Below are 17,781 nucleotides of genomic sequence, written 5' to 3'. Positions count from 1 at the left end.
ACTCTTGGAAAAAAGAAAAACCTGTTCTGACACAGCCAGCATAGATGGTGGTTACTAAAGCAGGTACATAGAAGGAGCGGATCACATGTCCCACAACAACAAACAGTATGCAGAAAATCAAATAGCCGGTATTGTTTTTTTTTTCATAACTAAGGAACTTCAGTTTTTCATCTTCATGTTACAACAACAACCTTAATTGAGCAGCCGTGTGGTCGAAACACAATAGATGTTGATGTTTCTGTCTCTGAGGACCTTTGTATTTCTTCATCAGTCATTGTTCAGCTGTACTGCTCTTTTGTTTTGTTTATGTTTTTGTGGTTGCGCAACAAATCATGTCAGTCCAGTTATATATTCTAAATATTAAGATAACATCTACTCTGTGTGCCCATACTGTATATTATATACTGTATTTTTCATATTAATCTTATTAGGATTTCAGTCTAGGCTAGTGGTAGCGCTACAGAGCATCTTCAAAGAGACCAGTAATGTAATGCACACACATTTAATCTAAAGAGGGTGGTTTTTTTCCCCCCCAAACCATGTGTTACTGGTTTGGGAAAACTGAGTTTAGCCTGCAAAGTCAGTAACATATTCAACATCTCCCATCAGTAACCATGGAGCTGTAGCCAGGTCAAATCCTCTACATTTCAACAGGCCAGATACTCATTACTCATTCCATTGTTACCTCTACAAAAATGTATTCACACTTAGATTTTATTGATACCATGACATCTGTGAAATGTTAAAATCAATCCGTGACCATCAGCGAAAACACGAGCGAGCCTACCTGTATGTCGTACCGCACCTTGTAGGGACACACACCTTGACAGTTGTCCGGTTGTGCATCGACGTTATATGTCACCGGGTCACGTCATAGGCTTGGCGCTTCCGTTTAACGCATACATTTATCTCCATTTGCCCATCCATTAATCTCCCTTCACTGTAACCCATCCAGCTACCGGCTAGCCAAAGCAGATGAGACGCCCCATTACTTATTTAGCACCACTTTAAAGGGGACCCAAGTCAATTGAGAAGCCGCTCTCGTTTACGGTAACAACATTTGCTGAAGCGGTTTCAAACACAGCCGGCGAAGATGAGATTGAGCGAGATGGAATCAAGTCAATAAAAGACATGGCGGATGATGCACCCTGCGGTCAGATAGTTAAGTGAAGGTCAACCTGCCAGAGCATTGTGTATCTGGTGGCTCTCTGGACGATGACAGGCAGACAGATACTTGAGGCCAAGGTGGAAAAGTTGCCTGGCCTTCAATATCCCCTTAATCGATGTGACCAGAAGAGGAGAGTGATAGCTTTTACCCCTGTGATGAATTTTTTTTTTTTTTTTTTTTTTTGCCCCTCTCATATTATAGTGGATCCTTGTTCTGAGGAGGGCAGGTTTTGATGCATTGAGAGCTCATGAGAAAGGACACACGATAAGGGGGGTTGTGGGGAGAGAGAGGGGACGGGCTCTCCAACCAGCCAGGCTTTTCTCTTTGTGTGTGTATGTGTGTGCGTGAGAGAGAGAGAGAGAGAGAGAGAGAGAGAGAGTGTTTCAGCATGGACACTTTACACAACCTAATCATGATTCCCCTCTTTTATCTGAGTGCAGACCAACTGTCCAGGCCTATACATCACAACTTCCCCCCCAATACACACACACATACACACACACACACCCATGACTCCCCCACTTTCTGTCTTCTCTCTCTCCCTTCCTCCAATGCTATATATTGCTGTGTATCACCCACTGACACTCTGGCAACATATTAAAAAGAGGGATAGTGGCTGCTCTCTGTTATTGCCAGGAAAGTGATTTACCATGGGGCCACATTCCCACCGTATTGATTAAAGAACGTGTGTATGTGTGTGTGTGTGTTTCACCTTTTCTCCATCTCGCTGGGCTTTCTCATTTTCCCTCTCTGTCACTGCCTTTCCTCCTCCTCTCGCTTCCTCTTTTCTCTTTTCTCTCCTCCTTTTATCTCTCACTTCACTTCCGCTATCTGTGATGTTGCCCAACAACCTCCACTGCTCCCTCGTCTCTCTCGCTCTCTCTCTCTCTCTCTCTCATCTATGTTGGCCCCGGACTCATGTGGCTGATTGTGTGTGAGAGCACAGCTGAGGCATGGGCTAAGGAAAGGGAGGGTAGGTGGGAGGTAACAGGAGAGTGAAAATAAGAGAGACAAAGAGAGGGCAAAGAATGAAAAAGAATTTCCCACTGTAATTCTATCTACTGTAGCTGCAGCACAGTTCATTCATTCAATGAATCATAGCAAAAAAATTGCAGCTACCTCAGGTTTGTGGCAGATTTAAAATTCTTTAGTAGTCTTACAACACATCATTTTTCGATACACCCAGGAAAACTCAGAAATAATAATAATAATACGCACACACCCTCTTACCCTTGTTGTACAGTAGAGCCACGTATGATGAATGTTAAACTTGTAATTAGGGCTGCAGCTAATGATTATTTTAATTATCTGTTAATCTGTCAGTCATTTTTTTTGATTAAGCTAATAATTATATCCTTTATAAAATGTCAAAGTCTTAAAACATGTCCACCACAAATTCTCAGAGCCCAAGGTGATCGAGCAAAAGTGCAAATCCCAAATATATTCATGATGCAATGATATAAAACTGAGAAAAGGAGAGAATACTCACACTTGAGATGTTGGACCCAGAGACTGTTGGACAACATCGGCAATGTTTAGTCATGCTAGTGGTGCGACTGTAGGGATGGCAATGTCAGCCTGTCAATATGTGGGCTGGTCTGTGCCTATGTACAGCCTCACATAGCTGCAGGCAGGGCTGTAGACTCCCTATTTTTGTGGCAGCCCAAAGTCCAATACAAGCAGTGCAGTGACGGTTTTTCTGGCCTTGTAATTTCGCTTTGCCCGAGCACTTTGTGCTGAGCACAATGCGCATGGTGCACAGGTGGGTGGAGAGGAGCAATAAGGTGGGAGGTTCATTCATATGAGAGTGCAAAGAGAGTTTCGGGTATTTTGGTAGAAGTGAGTCTTTGACGTTGTGCTGAAAATTGACGCTTGAGAGTCTGTTTCTGGTGCAATGCAGTGCCATTACACATAACCGTCCACTGTGTTTACCTTGATAAAATCACATGCAAATGACACTAGGCTGCACACACAGACTGTATGTTATAACTCCATTCTTTTTCATGTGGGACACATCAGATTACTGTAGCTCATCAATCATGTGCACCATCGCCTCCCTCTAACTTTGTTTTTTAGCAAGTGGTGTCTCATATTTTATTTAAAATGCATCATGGTGCAAATGCTGCTGTCACATCAATAATAATATGATGTCACCATTTACAATGTGAAATTCAGTAGAATTAAAACTGAAATAGTGTCAGATTGATGTGCTCATATAAACAGCCTCACCGACATTGTGATTATTTATTTCTATCATCTCTGTCCTGTAATTTACTGTTAAAAAAAAAAACCTCACATTATCTGTCTCTGGCTGCAGATTTGTGGTACTGTGTGTTCACATTATGACATTCTGCACCTTCCAAACAACAATATGATTTCCTAGAAAAGCATCTCTCCATTTGTGGAGCTTATGTTATCATGCTTCACTGTGATTGGCACAGCTGTTTCGGAGTTATGAAACCAGCGATGTGACTGACTGACAGTGTATGTATTAATCAACACACCAACCGATCTATATTCTACTTCACCCAGCCTTTGGCACTTTGCGCCGCTGCACATTCATGAACCAAAATAGCAAGTGCACTCGGAGATGCCCACCCAATCCTTGCAGCTAGGATCTACCACTTTGCGCTCGCTGTTGTGCTTGCGTGATTAAAATAGGGCCCATAGTCTTATTTTAGTCGTTATTTTAATGACTTTGAATTGCTTATCAAAATCTTTGTTCATTTCTGTCTTAATCAGCTGTTTTAGCTTTAGCCTGGTTTGACTCCATTCATCTTCTGCTATCATAGACTGTCACCGTTCAGTCTGCAACTGTAGCTCCATGCACATCACCGTTAATTCATACAATTACTTACAATTACACATAATTATACCATTTTAAGTACCAAATAAAATTGGTGCCCACTCATTCTCCCTCTCTCTTGCTTTTTCTATTTCTTTCTTTCTTCATGTCACTTTTTTCTGGAATAGTAGAATGTAAATGGTCATAAATGTCATTTAAACTTCAGTAGCACTAAATTAAATTTCCATTCCTAAATGGAAATGTTTACTAAATTCTGGGCAGTGTCCAACCTTCATCCATCTCAGGTTGGGAGGGGCGGGTCACAAATCCATGTTGGATGACGCACATTGAGCCATTCAGATTTAATTCACTCACTGTGAGTGTGACAGGTATGTAACTATACTGTGACAAAACACATTCCCCCAGTCGGTATCCCTCTACAATTTAGTGTACGCCTCATTCTCCTTATCATTACTTCTTTCTACCCCTTTTTTTTTTCTTTTCAGTCATTTCAGTGGCCTCTTTATTTGTTCATTCCACTTGCCTAGGCTGTCTCCTGGGCCATTAATCTATACCACTCCAACTGCTCCTTTGGGCCAGACCGGGCTGCGGCGCCACTCACTGTGCGCTCTGAAAGGCCACTGTGTTCATACAGATATGAAACGACGGACAGAGACAGAGAATGGCTTTTAGAGAAAGCACCCAGAGACATGAGATAAGTGGAGAGAAAGAGAGGGATACAAGGAGAAAGGAAAATATACTCGCCCCTCCTTCACTTTTCATGTCATCTAAGGCAGAAGTGACAGAATCGTGTATTTGAGAGAGTGAGATGATGTTGCCCTGAACAACTGCACTGAGGTTACCGTGGCGTCTGCCCTTTCGAAAAGGTTGAGATTTGAGGAGATTAATATGCCGTTGGATCACGCTGGGGGATTTCTGGCTTGCCAGGAGCCGGCCTGGACAGGCAGCAGCCGTCAGTGGTGACGGGGGACTCAAGCAGATGGCCTGGCTTAATCAGGGAGAGAGCGCTGTCCTGGGTGTACGTTTGTGCGTGTTCCCCTGGGTTAGGGGTAGTGTTGTGTGACTCGGAGTAAGGGAATTTTTGTAAGTGCATGTGCTGCATGTGATCGTACTTGCAAACTTGTGTGTGCACTGATACTTGAAGCAAACTTGGCAGTAAAGACCAACTGACTCAAGGCTCTGTCATTAACCGTGATAAAAAGTATTGGAGCTGACTGAGCTGGCAACGCGGCGCGCAGCACATCTGAACTCTGTTTTGCTTCAGCTTTAATGTAATTGACTAAGAAAGAAACATCGGTCTTTGATTTATTAGATATTTCCTTGTAGTGTTCCATTTTGACTTAAATCTATAAAAGGCCCTGTTCATCCAAGTATACAAAACAACTCACTAATTTAAAAACCATGTCTGAACAATCCTCCAGCATCTTTATTATTTCAACAGTGGAGTGACTTATGTCCTCTTAGTTGCCGTCACTCAGGAGAAAAATTTAAGAACTCATTTACAATAAAATTAGTGAAAAAAAATGAATTAGTGTATAATTATATGCATGATAAATCAGCCTTATTGCCTTTGAAATTGCGTTCTACAAGTGTCAGCCTGTCCATCTGTTATCAGTCATTTATTTCATTCTGGGTTGCGTTTCAGATGGAAGCTTGACTTTGTTTACTTTTCTTCCCTCTCAGAGTTCAACATGTTCTCACCAGGGAGCTGAACAGTCAGGGGCGTAATTTACAGGCGGGTGGGGGGGACAGGGGACACGTCCCTTGCACTTTTTCAGAAGGCAATATTGGACTCCTTCACAGTCCACAGTTTTACAGTCTGAAAACTAACATTATATTAAAAAAAAAACCAAAAAAACAGGGGAAACTGCACACACGAGGACCACATGGAAACACTGCCCACTCAAACTGCCCACCCTTCCAACTCCCCCTCCCTTCTCTCCTCTCTGTTGATCTTAGGCTTGACTGAGCCAACATCGATATGCTCTTGCTAGGTAACGTTGTTACTATTACTAACGTCGGCTGGTGGCAAAATAGTCACCAGCCTGTCACATATTTCCAAAGAGGGAAAAAAAAACGATTTGAAAAACTAAACATTTAAGATGGTTGTAAAACAGCATGATTTTTCTATTAACCTTTTGTAACTTGAAAACGAGGCCACTGTAAACCGCTGCAAGTATCTGTCAACAACGTATGAAAAGCAGAGTCTCTCTCACTGCTAGCTTACCGTAGCATTAGACTCATACACCACAGGCTCTATTGTATAACTCAACTCTGCTTTCATATCAGAAATCAGATGAGGTGAAGGTGCATATGGAAGACAGGGAGGGTGAGGCAGGGAGAAGTGGCACTGAGTTGCAGGTAAGTTATATGTTATGTAGTTATGTAGTGAAATATATGTAGAAATGCAGGAAATGGGATTCAAATCGCAATTTTTTTCCTTGAGGAGTACCCCCAGACCCCCTTGTCACCCAGATGACCTGGATTCCAATTTGCATACTGACAAAGATTCACACAAGGGAGGTGTCCTTGAGAAAAATACTAAATCTCTAGATGCCCTTGATCTCGGACAGTAAAGCTAAGAGAGGCGACTTAGTATGACTTGGGGAAGTTGTAGTACAGTACATACAGTATATCTTGTTCAGTGGAGCATTTGTAGTAGTCGTTGAAGGCTGAGTGTTATTTGCTCACTCTCTGTTTTCCCCAGACAGTCTAGGGATTCAAACCAGTGAGCTTTCCAGTCATAAGCATTCTGTCTTTACCACAGTCCCCTCTGTCAGGAAACAGAGCTTATATTTTAACAAGAGGAAATGTTGGCTGTACAAGCTGTCATTTCCTACTCATTTCCTTTAAAACATTGACTTAACAAGAACATTTAATAAATGCATTAAATAATTTCTGCACGGGAGTGGTTGGTGGACTTTGGATTTCGTTCCTTGTTAAATCGCCTTTTAGTGGTACAGTATTGGGTGGTGCTTCACATGAATGCGTCTTTATGTGTGAGAGAATGTGTATGGATCTATAGGTGTGACAGCAATCACTTCAGGGTGATGGATCAGGACACTATGTCGGTGTTGAGGTGAGAGCATGGAAAAAGGAGGTGCAGAGTCCAGGTCTAGGGGTTTAGGCTGGTTATCTATCTCAGAGGGAGGTACACTAAAGGTTTGGTTCCGCAACAAGAGAATACAACAGTATAGCTTCTTAGTAATGGAGAAACTATCATAGACAGCAAAGGTGAACCTAAACTAGACATAGGCAGCTACACAGATAACAGCTAGCATACAGAGCTAAAGGCTAATAACGATGGTGTTATAAGCTAGCATTTAGTGATTAGCAAACGCCGAATAAGCATTCAAACTGCACAACATATGAATGACACACTTAAACAGTCAACAAGTATTCAGTGTACAAGGGTGTAAACAACAGAAAAATAGCAACTGAAATGCACAGAAACAGTAGCTAGCAGAGCACAACTCTCACAGACTATTACAAGCTGGCAGCTAGCTCTGAGTCACGTCATGTAAACAGACAGAAACAACAGCTAACTCTACAAAATACATGTGTTTTTACTACATCTTTTTATTTTCATATAGTGCACTTTATTTAGCCTCAAGATGGAAATTGTCTTCCTGCTCCTGTGGTCAAGGTGCAGAGTCAACCAGCAGGACTGGAGCCTCTAGAGCCAGTAGGGGTTAAACATCTTGCTCAAGGGCTCTTGGAACACTGTGCGCACACTAAGGGATCAAACCTGATGCCCTCCGGTCTGGGGATGACCTCGGTAACCGCTCGGCTGAGAAAAAGTCAATAATTCGCACTCATGTAAGGGAGGGATAGACCTAAATGTAGAGCCTTTGTTGCTTCGCGGGGGGCCAAGATACAATCCAGCCCTGGAGCATCTCTATGGTAATGACGGGAAAAGCAAAATCGAAATGCGCAGGGCGACAGAGGTGATGTCGTGATCCTGGCTGCCGGCGAACTCTCTGCTGCTGCTGCTGCTACGGATGCTAACGCATGCCATGGCAGCATTTTGTAGTGAAGGCCAGTCAGCTTGCAAACTTCCATTGTAAATCACTGTCACTGTATCCACTCCTCTTGCTCCCTTCCACATTGTCTCCTGTCTTTTGCTCTCGTCTAATTCTCTCAGTCTCTTTTTCACTCTCTCATTGCCGCTATGTCTCTCTTATTGATGTCTATATCTCTTGATCTCTCCTCCAGCTTGGCTGTGCACTCTAAGCCGGCGGTGCTGAAAGAGATGGATGCCCACTGCCCTCAGTAATCTCCACAGCAGCCATTTAGATAATTAAGTCACTATTCTTGCACTTGCACTGCTGTCCCGCTACCATAGCTGAACTACACACACATGAATACACATGCCCACATGTGTGTTGATATATAAACACACGCATGTCACAGTAGTTGCAATAATGTATTTTTTTTTTTTTTGTCAACTGCCCTGGGTATTTATGTGGTTATAGTGTGTATGGGCATGGTTGTGATGTTGTGTTTATGTATATGTGTGTGTGTGTGTGTATATGTGTGTGTTGCATTAACAGTGAGAGCTGTTTGTTTTGATGCCGTTGTTGGTTTTTGTTTAGAGAACAGAGAAATTTGCAAAAGGATGCAGCGGGGAGAGAAAAGGCGACAGCTGCCACGGGCCACTGAGAATACACACACACACACACACAGACACACACACACATAGGCACACACATACACACACACATGCGTAAACACACTGCGTGATTGGCGTCTGGAAAACTGCGGCTCCCACACCCAGAAAAAAAAAAAAAAAAAAAAAAGAATTCAGAAAGGCTGGATAGGAAAGTGCGCACACTAGCCCCAGGGTTTTTTTCTCCAGCTTCGTGTCTTGCCGTTGTGATAATGTGGCGTTTTGTTGAAAGTCAGTGTTTTAATTAACTGAGCAGCAGTGTGCGGTGTGCAGTGGTGGAGGTAGCAGTGCGTCTCTGTTCCTCAGGCTAATCACATGCCTGGTATACTGACAATCAAGCACTGGCAGGGGTGTACTAACTCGATCATTGCAATATTTCATAACGCCGTGGTCATTCCTTGTCTGCACGGGCGCCAGAGAGCGCTGACATTTTTGGATAGAAAAATGACTGTCGACCCATGCTGTTTTCATCATGCAAAAGTAATAACAGAGCCTGTGTGTTCAAACGACTGTAAACAAGCGGCTTGGAAACCCTTGCATCATGTCCTATCCACCCCCCCTCCACAAAAACACACACGCGGTACACACACACACACACACACATCCGCCTCTTTTCTTAGATTGGAAGAAAGTTTTACTTACAGTATTAATGCTCCACCAAAAGAATTGTGCTGATGCATACTGAGGGGGAAATTTACTGTCAGTGGTGCAGGTATATGCAATATTTCTTAATCTTAAGAAAAAAATAACCCTCGGCCTCAGTTCCTTTTTTTTATTTCTCTACCTAATACACCATATCCCCTTTTTATCCGCTTTGAATGATTTGGCCTTTGCTTGCATGCTTTATCAAAGAGAAGATGATCAGGAAGTGTCTGTCTCTGGCAAAATGAGGCAGTGTGTGCATGTCACCCACCAGTGTTTCATCCATCAAGGTGTCAGATTAATGTACAAAGTGCCATCTCCCACTATCGTCTCCTCTGAAAGCCCTGTGGAAATCCTAATAGGCAGATGAGATAAGGAAATGTGAGGTGCTGGTTTCAGATTAGAACAAGATCTGCTCAGAATGGCTGGTGATTACCCTGTGGTTCCGGTTTATTTGTGTGTCAAATCCATCCCAGTTGTCCTGTAGCAGTAGGTATTTAAGTAACATGTATGCCTCTATTAATTAATATCTATTTTTGGTATGAATGGCGCTTAAGCTTGTGAGCTCCGTTTTGAGAGATCCTATGTTTTTTTATGATCCACTGCTGACTGTCTGGTGTCTCTGGATTCCACTCAGACCACTAATGAGGTGTGCGAATTGTAGCAAGAAGTTCTAATTCCTCTCAAACCGCTGGGATTAATTGGACCTGCTAATGCGAAGAATCAATCCCAACAATAGACTTGTTCGTTTCCATGCCAGCAGGTAGCTGCATTCATCTTTGCTTCTTATCCCTGAAGATGGCCCCTTCTCTTCCTCTCTGCAACCCCCACACCTCACACCTCTTCTTCACATACACACACACACACACACAAACACACATGAGGCACAAACTGCATCTGAGCTCATGAGATAGACACACAACTCTGTTTTTCCTTTCCTGTGTTTGCCTTTCCTCTGGCTTCCACTCTGTTGTTCTTGTGTTTTTTCCTTCTTCTGGAACATCAATTAGGTTTCTCCTGTATCACGACCTTAAGAGGGAAAGCTAAAAATACCCAGAAAGCCATGGTTCTTCTCTGGCAGATCAGTTTGCTTCATCAATCAATACTTTACAAAAAATCCTAAAAATGCTAGAGGGAAAAAAACTCCAAGGAAAGAAACATATTTACTCTGTACCATCAAATTCAGAAGGTTGAAGTCTGCATATTTAAAGTATTGCAGTACATGTTTGCCAGTGCATCGGTTAGTTAAGGAGACCGGTATTGTTTGACTGAGCAGGTGCACGTGTGTGTATGCTTACTTGTATAAGCAACTGTGATAGATGCAAGATCAAAATTGAGACGGTGTCTTCATCAGCTGGTGTGTCTTAGGCGGTACAGACTGAAGCTGAGGAGGAGAATTTAAAAAGCCAGAGACTCTGTCTTGTGTTGCTCGGGGCTATTCCTGTACCAACAGTCTCTCCCATGATTTAAATATCAGGATGAATACCTCTGTTGTCCTGGATGAACTGTTCGCACATTTGCTGGCGTGCATTGGTGTCTATGCGTGCGTGTGAGCGAGCGCGTTCGCCTCTGACAGGTATTGCGTGTGTGTGCTCGTGTCTTTCCCACAGGGCCCCTCATTTACAGCAATATCTTGTCCTCGTAAAAGTTACAACATACCGACTGTACCCGACCCTCATTTGTACCATCCAGACTTGCTGATTGACGAATTGATCATTAGTGCAGACTCGTGAGTGTAGCAGGTGGCTATTTGTGTGTGTGTGTGTGTGTGTGTGTTTGTGTGAGTGAGTGAGTGAGTGAGTGAGATTGGAAATGGAGCCTTTCCTCTTGGGGAGTATCTGTAGCGACTGGAAGAGCTGGTGATATTAAACGCAGGGCAGAATGTGCCAGCAAAGCAAACATTACACCCCAGAACAGAAGTATGACACACAACCCACCCCACCCTACCCTGATCCCATCCTTAACACCCTTCTCTCTATTTCAGGCTACACACACACACACACACACACACACACACTTGACTGCTGTTATATCTCATTTGCTCGCTCGCTCACACCGTCTCGCTGTCTCTCTGTCGTTGCCACGTTCTGTCCATCTGTTATGCTCCCTCTTTCCTCACGTCTATCCGCGGCTCCCTGCTTATTCCCACATGGCTTTGTTAACGCAGCTCTGTCACACACACACACACACACACCCGACATGCTGCGTACCGCCTCAGAGTGACAGATGCTGTTCTTAAGGGTGTGTGTCTCACGTTCCCACCTGCCAGACAACTTTTTATTTCGGCTAATCACTCAGCTGTTGCTCGGGAACTAAAGTTATCGAAGACTCCCCGGACTCGCGCACCGCCGGGACTTAACCGTAGTGCTCGCGCACGAGCACAGGAACACGCAGGGGCATCTCCATGGTGATAGCAATAAGGTCGTCATGATGTCAGCTACAATCGGCCTTGCACATGTTGGCATACGCCCACATATAAACACACACTTATTCCTCTTCATCTATTCCTTTACTGAATCTCTTTCTTACGTATATACACACCCACGCCATCTCACTTTTCCGTCTCAGCTGCACATGCATTCGGAACATCGTATGCCGGGTGCAATTTCCATTCTGACGCATCAGCAGTGCTAGAATAGTCCTTTTTTTTTTTTTTTTTTTTTGGAAACAAAAATGCCCAGCGACCAACACACTCTGCCTCCACTGCTGCTGACTGCTTTTAACTCATGACGTGACTGACAACACAATGGAGACGCCAGTCAGCCCAGTCAGTCAGCTCATTAGGTTTGATTGCTGACACGGTGTTTCTCACTTTAATTTTCAGCTCCTCTGTTCTCGCTGGAAACCGGAGCCTTTTTTGTTGCTATTTGGGCTTCCAGAGGATTAGTGTTTTTAATCATTTGTTTAGATTTTCATCTCGCCGCAAAGAATTCTCAGTCATCAGCTGTTATTTTAAGTAGCAGCTAGAGTCAGAAGATAGTTCTTGGCGTGGGAAACTCTCATACCTTTAGGTAAGATTATTAACACGCTGACAGGATAGCGGGAGCTGAAGAGCATCGTTAATTGCTTTAGGGTATGACTAAAATGCCGTCATTAATTTCTTATAAAATTGAAAAGCTTGGCTTAACATGCGAGCCTCGCAGCAAAGGTTATCATCGCTCCTCAGAAAGACCGTTGTCCTGTCCGGGGCTGACGGTGAGTTCATTGGATGTGAAAGAAAATGGGCAAATCTTTATTGGCACCTTCTCCCTAGAGCAGTGCAGCGTGGAGCAGAGTGTCATTGGAGATGTGATGTATTTAAGTGTTCATCTAGTCTGGCAGAGTCCACAGGTGCGTTGTGGGTGTGTTTCCACAGGCACCTCTGAGAGCAAGATTTCTTTCATCACTCCTCATAGTTACCTTCACAAACACACCTCACACACACTCAGCCTCAAGGTGACACACATACATGCATACGCGCACCACACACTCACACACACACAGACTTTAAAGGAGTAGCTGAAACGTCATTGTGAAGAGAATTTAAGACCTGTAATTAGTAGCTTAAATCCTTCTGTTCACCAAGGACCATAAATGTAGTGGGATTTGTCTCGGTGGCACTCGTTCTGCAGGGATCAGTTGCCAGCCTCCGATTACACAGAACACACTGACATGCATAGTGCAAGCAAGGATGACGGGAATTCACTTAGAGGATTGTGCACATATTAAAATATAGTGCCAAGATTCTGAAAATGCCACTTTGTGTAAGTGAGTGATAGAATTTTAGGCATGATAATGTGAGATGGCCTCTTCAGGAAAACAACAGCATTTGTCATCTGTGTGTATATACTTAAAACAACCTACATTTACATACAGTATCAAAAGAGAACGTAGGTGATACTGTGACATCTGGTTTGGAGATATACATAATTTACTGTGAGACAGTACAATATTTTGCACACTGTTTATACCGAGGTAGCTATCCTTTTAATATATCTGTGTGTATTAGGTAATTGTGAGCAATGTTGTAAATTCAAGAGTAGGACTGCATTAATAAAATTTTGTGAAGTGACTGTTTTAAGATATCCCAAATTACTTTGTTTTGACTTCCATTTAATAAAATCCAATTTTCTTGTGAATTAAACCAGTGTACTCACAAGTCCAGGAGTTTTTTTTGGTCACACCTCAGATCAATCAATTACCAACTTAATGTTCTATATCCATTAACACAATGTTACAAGATTTAATGCATTGTTACATGCTGTTACACAATACAACAGGCTATCACAGGGTCTAGTGGTCTACCCACTTCCCTACATTTTACCAGGAACACATTGCCCTAAACTATTTTATACATACACACTAAAAACCTTATTATGGTAGTATCACCTTTCATAAACAATAAAAAATATACTGTGTGTATTCTAGCATTTAAAGAAAGAATAATGGCTAATAACCAATAACCCGAGCAAAGTCCACCTGAAATACAGTATTCAACGTAAAACATTGTATGAACTTGTATAATATCAGAACAATACAGATATGTACCATAACTGGCACACTGTACATGACATATTGTATTTTTGCACAATTTTTGCATCAATGTAATTAAGTGCCTTGATTTTTAAAGGTATTTAATTTGATGGATAAACCAGAAACATTCCCATGTGTTCACGTGACCCATAAACAATTTCTTAATTGCATAATATATTAAATTATATATTGATGATATATGATATAAAATCCAATTTGCTATGAGAGTTTTATCCGTATCAGTGTGTAAAACTGTGCGAAGTGTCTGACTTTGACACTGAACACGGGGTTCACATCTTATCTCCTGCTAACTCGGCGTTGGTTTCTTTTAACTATGATCAGATGTTCTCAAACCTGAACAAAGTCATTTTAATTGCCGAACATTAACCGTATCTCAACCATAGGCGTAGCAGATCAGAAACCGCATGCATACTCCGGCGTTTCAGCATAAGGACTTGTTTGGTAATTTAATCTTTAGTATGAACAGTTAATACTAATTTCACCTAAGTGAAGGTGTAGATAAAGCTTTTCATAAGATACGTGCAAGACTTTTACTAATTGATTCATTTCGTGTCTTTTATTGTCACTTTTAAAGGAAAAAAAGTGACAAGTGATACAGTAAAGCCTGAGGGAACAGACAGACTTTATGTGATAAATGTTTGTTTCTTGTGTGAATATCATGCACTTGTTCATTTTCTCTCCCTATGCTGTGTATTGCACCCTTATTGAAAGTTATTCCACAAAACTCTTTTGGGTGGGCACTTGCATTTTCTTTATTACTTTTCCACATGATCAAATGGATTCATTCTCCAGTGCACCCTTGTTCCCGCAGGTTTACAGGAAGACAAAAACTCTGTAAATTACAGAACTGTCTCCACTCAGATGCACAGTGGCATGTACCCACTTCACATATGAAAAGGGTTGATAAAAATAAATTGTGTAGAATTGTGAATGCAAATGTATTCTGCCCCCAATTCTGACTCTTGAGGAGATAATGTCCATTTCTTTTTAACTTTTTTTTTTTTTTTTTTCTCTTCCTGTTTTTATGTGGAGGAATTTTCCGGCTGCCCTCTTATTTCTCAGCTAAGGTGTGGAGCTCAGGAGATAACAGAGAATATTACCTGGCACTAACTCTGCCATTGTTCCGCTGGACTAGCACCTTGTTACTCCCTCTGTCTCACATATTTTTAGAGATAATACAAGCTTATTCTATTGGAAAATTCGAGGTTATTAAAAGGGGTTACTGCAGAGAGGGAGAAAGGTTATTGCAGAGAGAGTGAGAAAGAGAGCGTGGGAGCACTGTCCCACAGCTTTTTAGTTTGTTCGCTATGGATGTTTGGACAGAGAAGAGCTTGTATGAGAGAGAAATAAATGAAGGGGATATTATATATAAAATGCACAAAGAAAAAAGAATAAAGTAGAGCAGAACAGAGAGAGCAATGAAGACAGAGAAAGTGTTTTAGTGAGTAAATAAATGGATGGTCACAGCAGGTAAAGATTCAGTAGGGCCAGTGCTCCCACCACAGGCTGCATGGTGTATCGCTTGCATCAAAGCTTTGTAGTTGTAATTCATTTCCAACATCCTGCTCTAAGAGTCTTAACATACTGCACCGGAGTTTTGAACATGTGTGTTCTCATTACATCCTGCCAAAACATTACATGCATACAGTCACTTGTAGTATATACTGCTTTCGCGCACACACACACAGATACACACAGAGAAGCTGGCATTTCAAGGCGTTCGCTCCTCTGTGAGGCAAGAAGCAGCGTGACAGACCCCAGCGTGCAGAATAAAGACTTATCATCCGCTGTCATTCTCTCCTTACAGACCAGGGGATTTTGCATGGGGCTCGCTGAACCTGGTTTGAGGTTGTTATTTATTTATTTCATCTGTTATCAAGGGCTTGGGAAGCATAACGTGCCTTTGGTGAGGAGGAGTACAATGCGGTACAAACCCCTCAGTGATGGATTTCTCTACTCAGATCCTGTACCACTTTGATTTATGATATAATATAGAGTGATACGCTGCTCATGCTACACAATAGCGCCATGCCCCATACTGATGTAATTTCAGCTCACTGTCGCCTCTTAGCCTATCACAGCCCGCTGTGCTTGAAAAGGGGAGAACCCTCAAATGCACTTCAAGGGCAATCTGATTGAATTAACCAGCCATTAGATGTATGAGATGAGCTGTAATTGCAGGGGTATTTATCTATTCAGATGAATGAGTTTTGACCACAAGGTCATGATACTGCTGCGCTGTCCTCAGGACAACTTGTCTGAGCGCGTACCTGTTTGCATCTCCCTCGGCTGTATTGTTTTAACCTATCATATTCAAGCCTCGATGCTTCGCAAAACAAATTTAGCTCCTTCCAGTGTTGGCACTGATGATGTTTTTTGTAAACCTGCTCAGCAGTGCTCATTCCTCTCCCTCTTGTCGCAGCCCTCGTTAATGACTGGGAGAATAGGAATTAGAGGCAACAAATGAGCCGCAGTGTGTTCATGTCAGTCAGGTGCAATGGGAGCAGATGCTGGGAGCGTTTATACCTCCATGTCAACATGTTCTCTGCTTAATTCACTCGGCGTCTCGCTCTTGTCTCCGTCCCCCGATCTCTCTCTCTCTGCCTTTGAAACCTCCCTGTCTGTCTCTTACTACATTTACATACGTTTAATAAAAAATTCAATCTATAAATCTGACCTATACCCTCTTCCTGTCCATTTTCCTGCAGGCCTGCCCCCGTTGTTCCCTCTGAGAGGAAGAGGAAGTGATGTCACGCCACCACCACCGCTTTGAGAGGGACTACCGGGGACCCTGGGAGCGGAGAGACATCCGTCCTTCTGGCCTCCACAATGGAGGAGCCAATCATAGCTGTGCCTCTGCCGTCGTCAATGGCAACAACCGTCCGGGGCTCCTTCCCCTCCCCGTCATCCCCTCCCTCCTCCCCACCCCGGTTACAGTTGCCGTGACAACATCGAGCAGCGACATAGCGGTCAAGCGAGGCATCCCGGCAGCAGGATCGGTGGCTCCGGCGTCGGCCAAGGTAAGAGCCTCATCCTAATAGATGCTGGGGACACCTGCTTCCCTCTGACTCGTCTTGGAAACCTCTCGCTCTTTTCTCCTCCTCTGTCAAGTTTCTTTTTAGTCTTTGTCTCTCCCCGTGACAACTTTTTAATCTGTGATGACTCCCCAGTTGGACATAATCCTACTTTCTCCATGCTTTTGAGGCTTTCCAACTTCCCTCTCTCTCTCTCACTGTCTTCCAGTTCTCCTCTCACACTTTCTCCAAATGTTTCTGTACTGTCCAACTCCCTGGCATGCCTGTCTTCATGGTTCAACTGTCTCAGCTCTTCAAGCCCCTCCACTCTCTCTTTCTCTCTCTCTCTCTCTCCCTCTCTCTATCTGTCCAATTCCACATTCTTGCCAAACAATTTCCCTTCCATCTTCATTTTCTCTCTCTGCCAAATGGCAGGCTTGTCCTGCCTTTGCCTCCTTGGTAATTTTCTTCTTTCATTATGTAAATGACCTCTGACAGTGGCTCAGATGGGTGCTACTGCTGTTAGAAGTAGTCATAGTTGGTGCTTTTCTTACAGTGCAAACAAAACAAAGGACCACATCATTATAAAAGACCCAGAGTTCAGATATATATTAGATTTTTTAAATAGATTTTTAAAAGAAAGCCTATTTCTCTTGTGGCTCCTATTCTAACCTCTTCTTTGTTAATGGAGGTTTAGCTTACTATAGGTATAAATTATCACCAGGTAATATAGTGACCATGCTATATATTTAATGCACAATGGGTTTATTAAATTTTAATGAGGCCTCAAGTGACAGAAACAGCAATATTTGAAAGTGGTTACTAAACCTACAGGATCCTAATTTGACTGTAGACCATATACCATATTTTTGTTTATGTTTAGACCATATACAGAAAACTACTGCTTGGAAGTGTCCGAGTGGTATAGTCAAGAGCCATAGAGTTTGTG

General features: G+C 42.7%; 1 protein-coding gene across 5 annotated transcripts in view; it reads left to right on the top strand.

Moving 5' to 3' along the window:
- LOC121882639 (kelch-like protein 29) overlaps window positions 1-17,781 on the top strand; it is a 218,704-nt gene that overhangs the window by 64,150 nt on the left and 136,773 nt on the right. For 4 of the 5 annotated variants that reach the window (XM_042391010.1, XM_042391013.1, XM_042391011.1 and 1 more), the window contains one exon: window positions 16,527-16,838. In XM_042391010.1, coding sequence (XP_042246944.1) covers window positions 16,566-16,838 — 273 coding nt within the window. In that variant the 5' untranslated portion in view covers window positions 16,527-16,565. Of the gene's footprint in view, window positions 1-6,314; window positions 6,336-16,526; window positions 16,839-17,781 lie in introns of those variants that run through there. The other variant, XM_042391014.1, reaches the window with a different exon arrangement.

This window comes from Thunnus maccoyii, chromosome 17 (genome assembly GCF_910596095.1).
Source record: "Thunnus maccoyii chromosome 17, fThuMac1.1, whole genome shotgun sequence".
Lineage (NCBI taxonomy): Eukaryota > Metazoa > Chordata > Actinopteri > Scombriformes > Scombridae > Thunnus > Thunnus maccoyii.
This window is presented reverse-complemented; position numbering and strand designations above follow the sequence as displayed.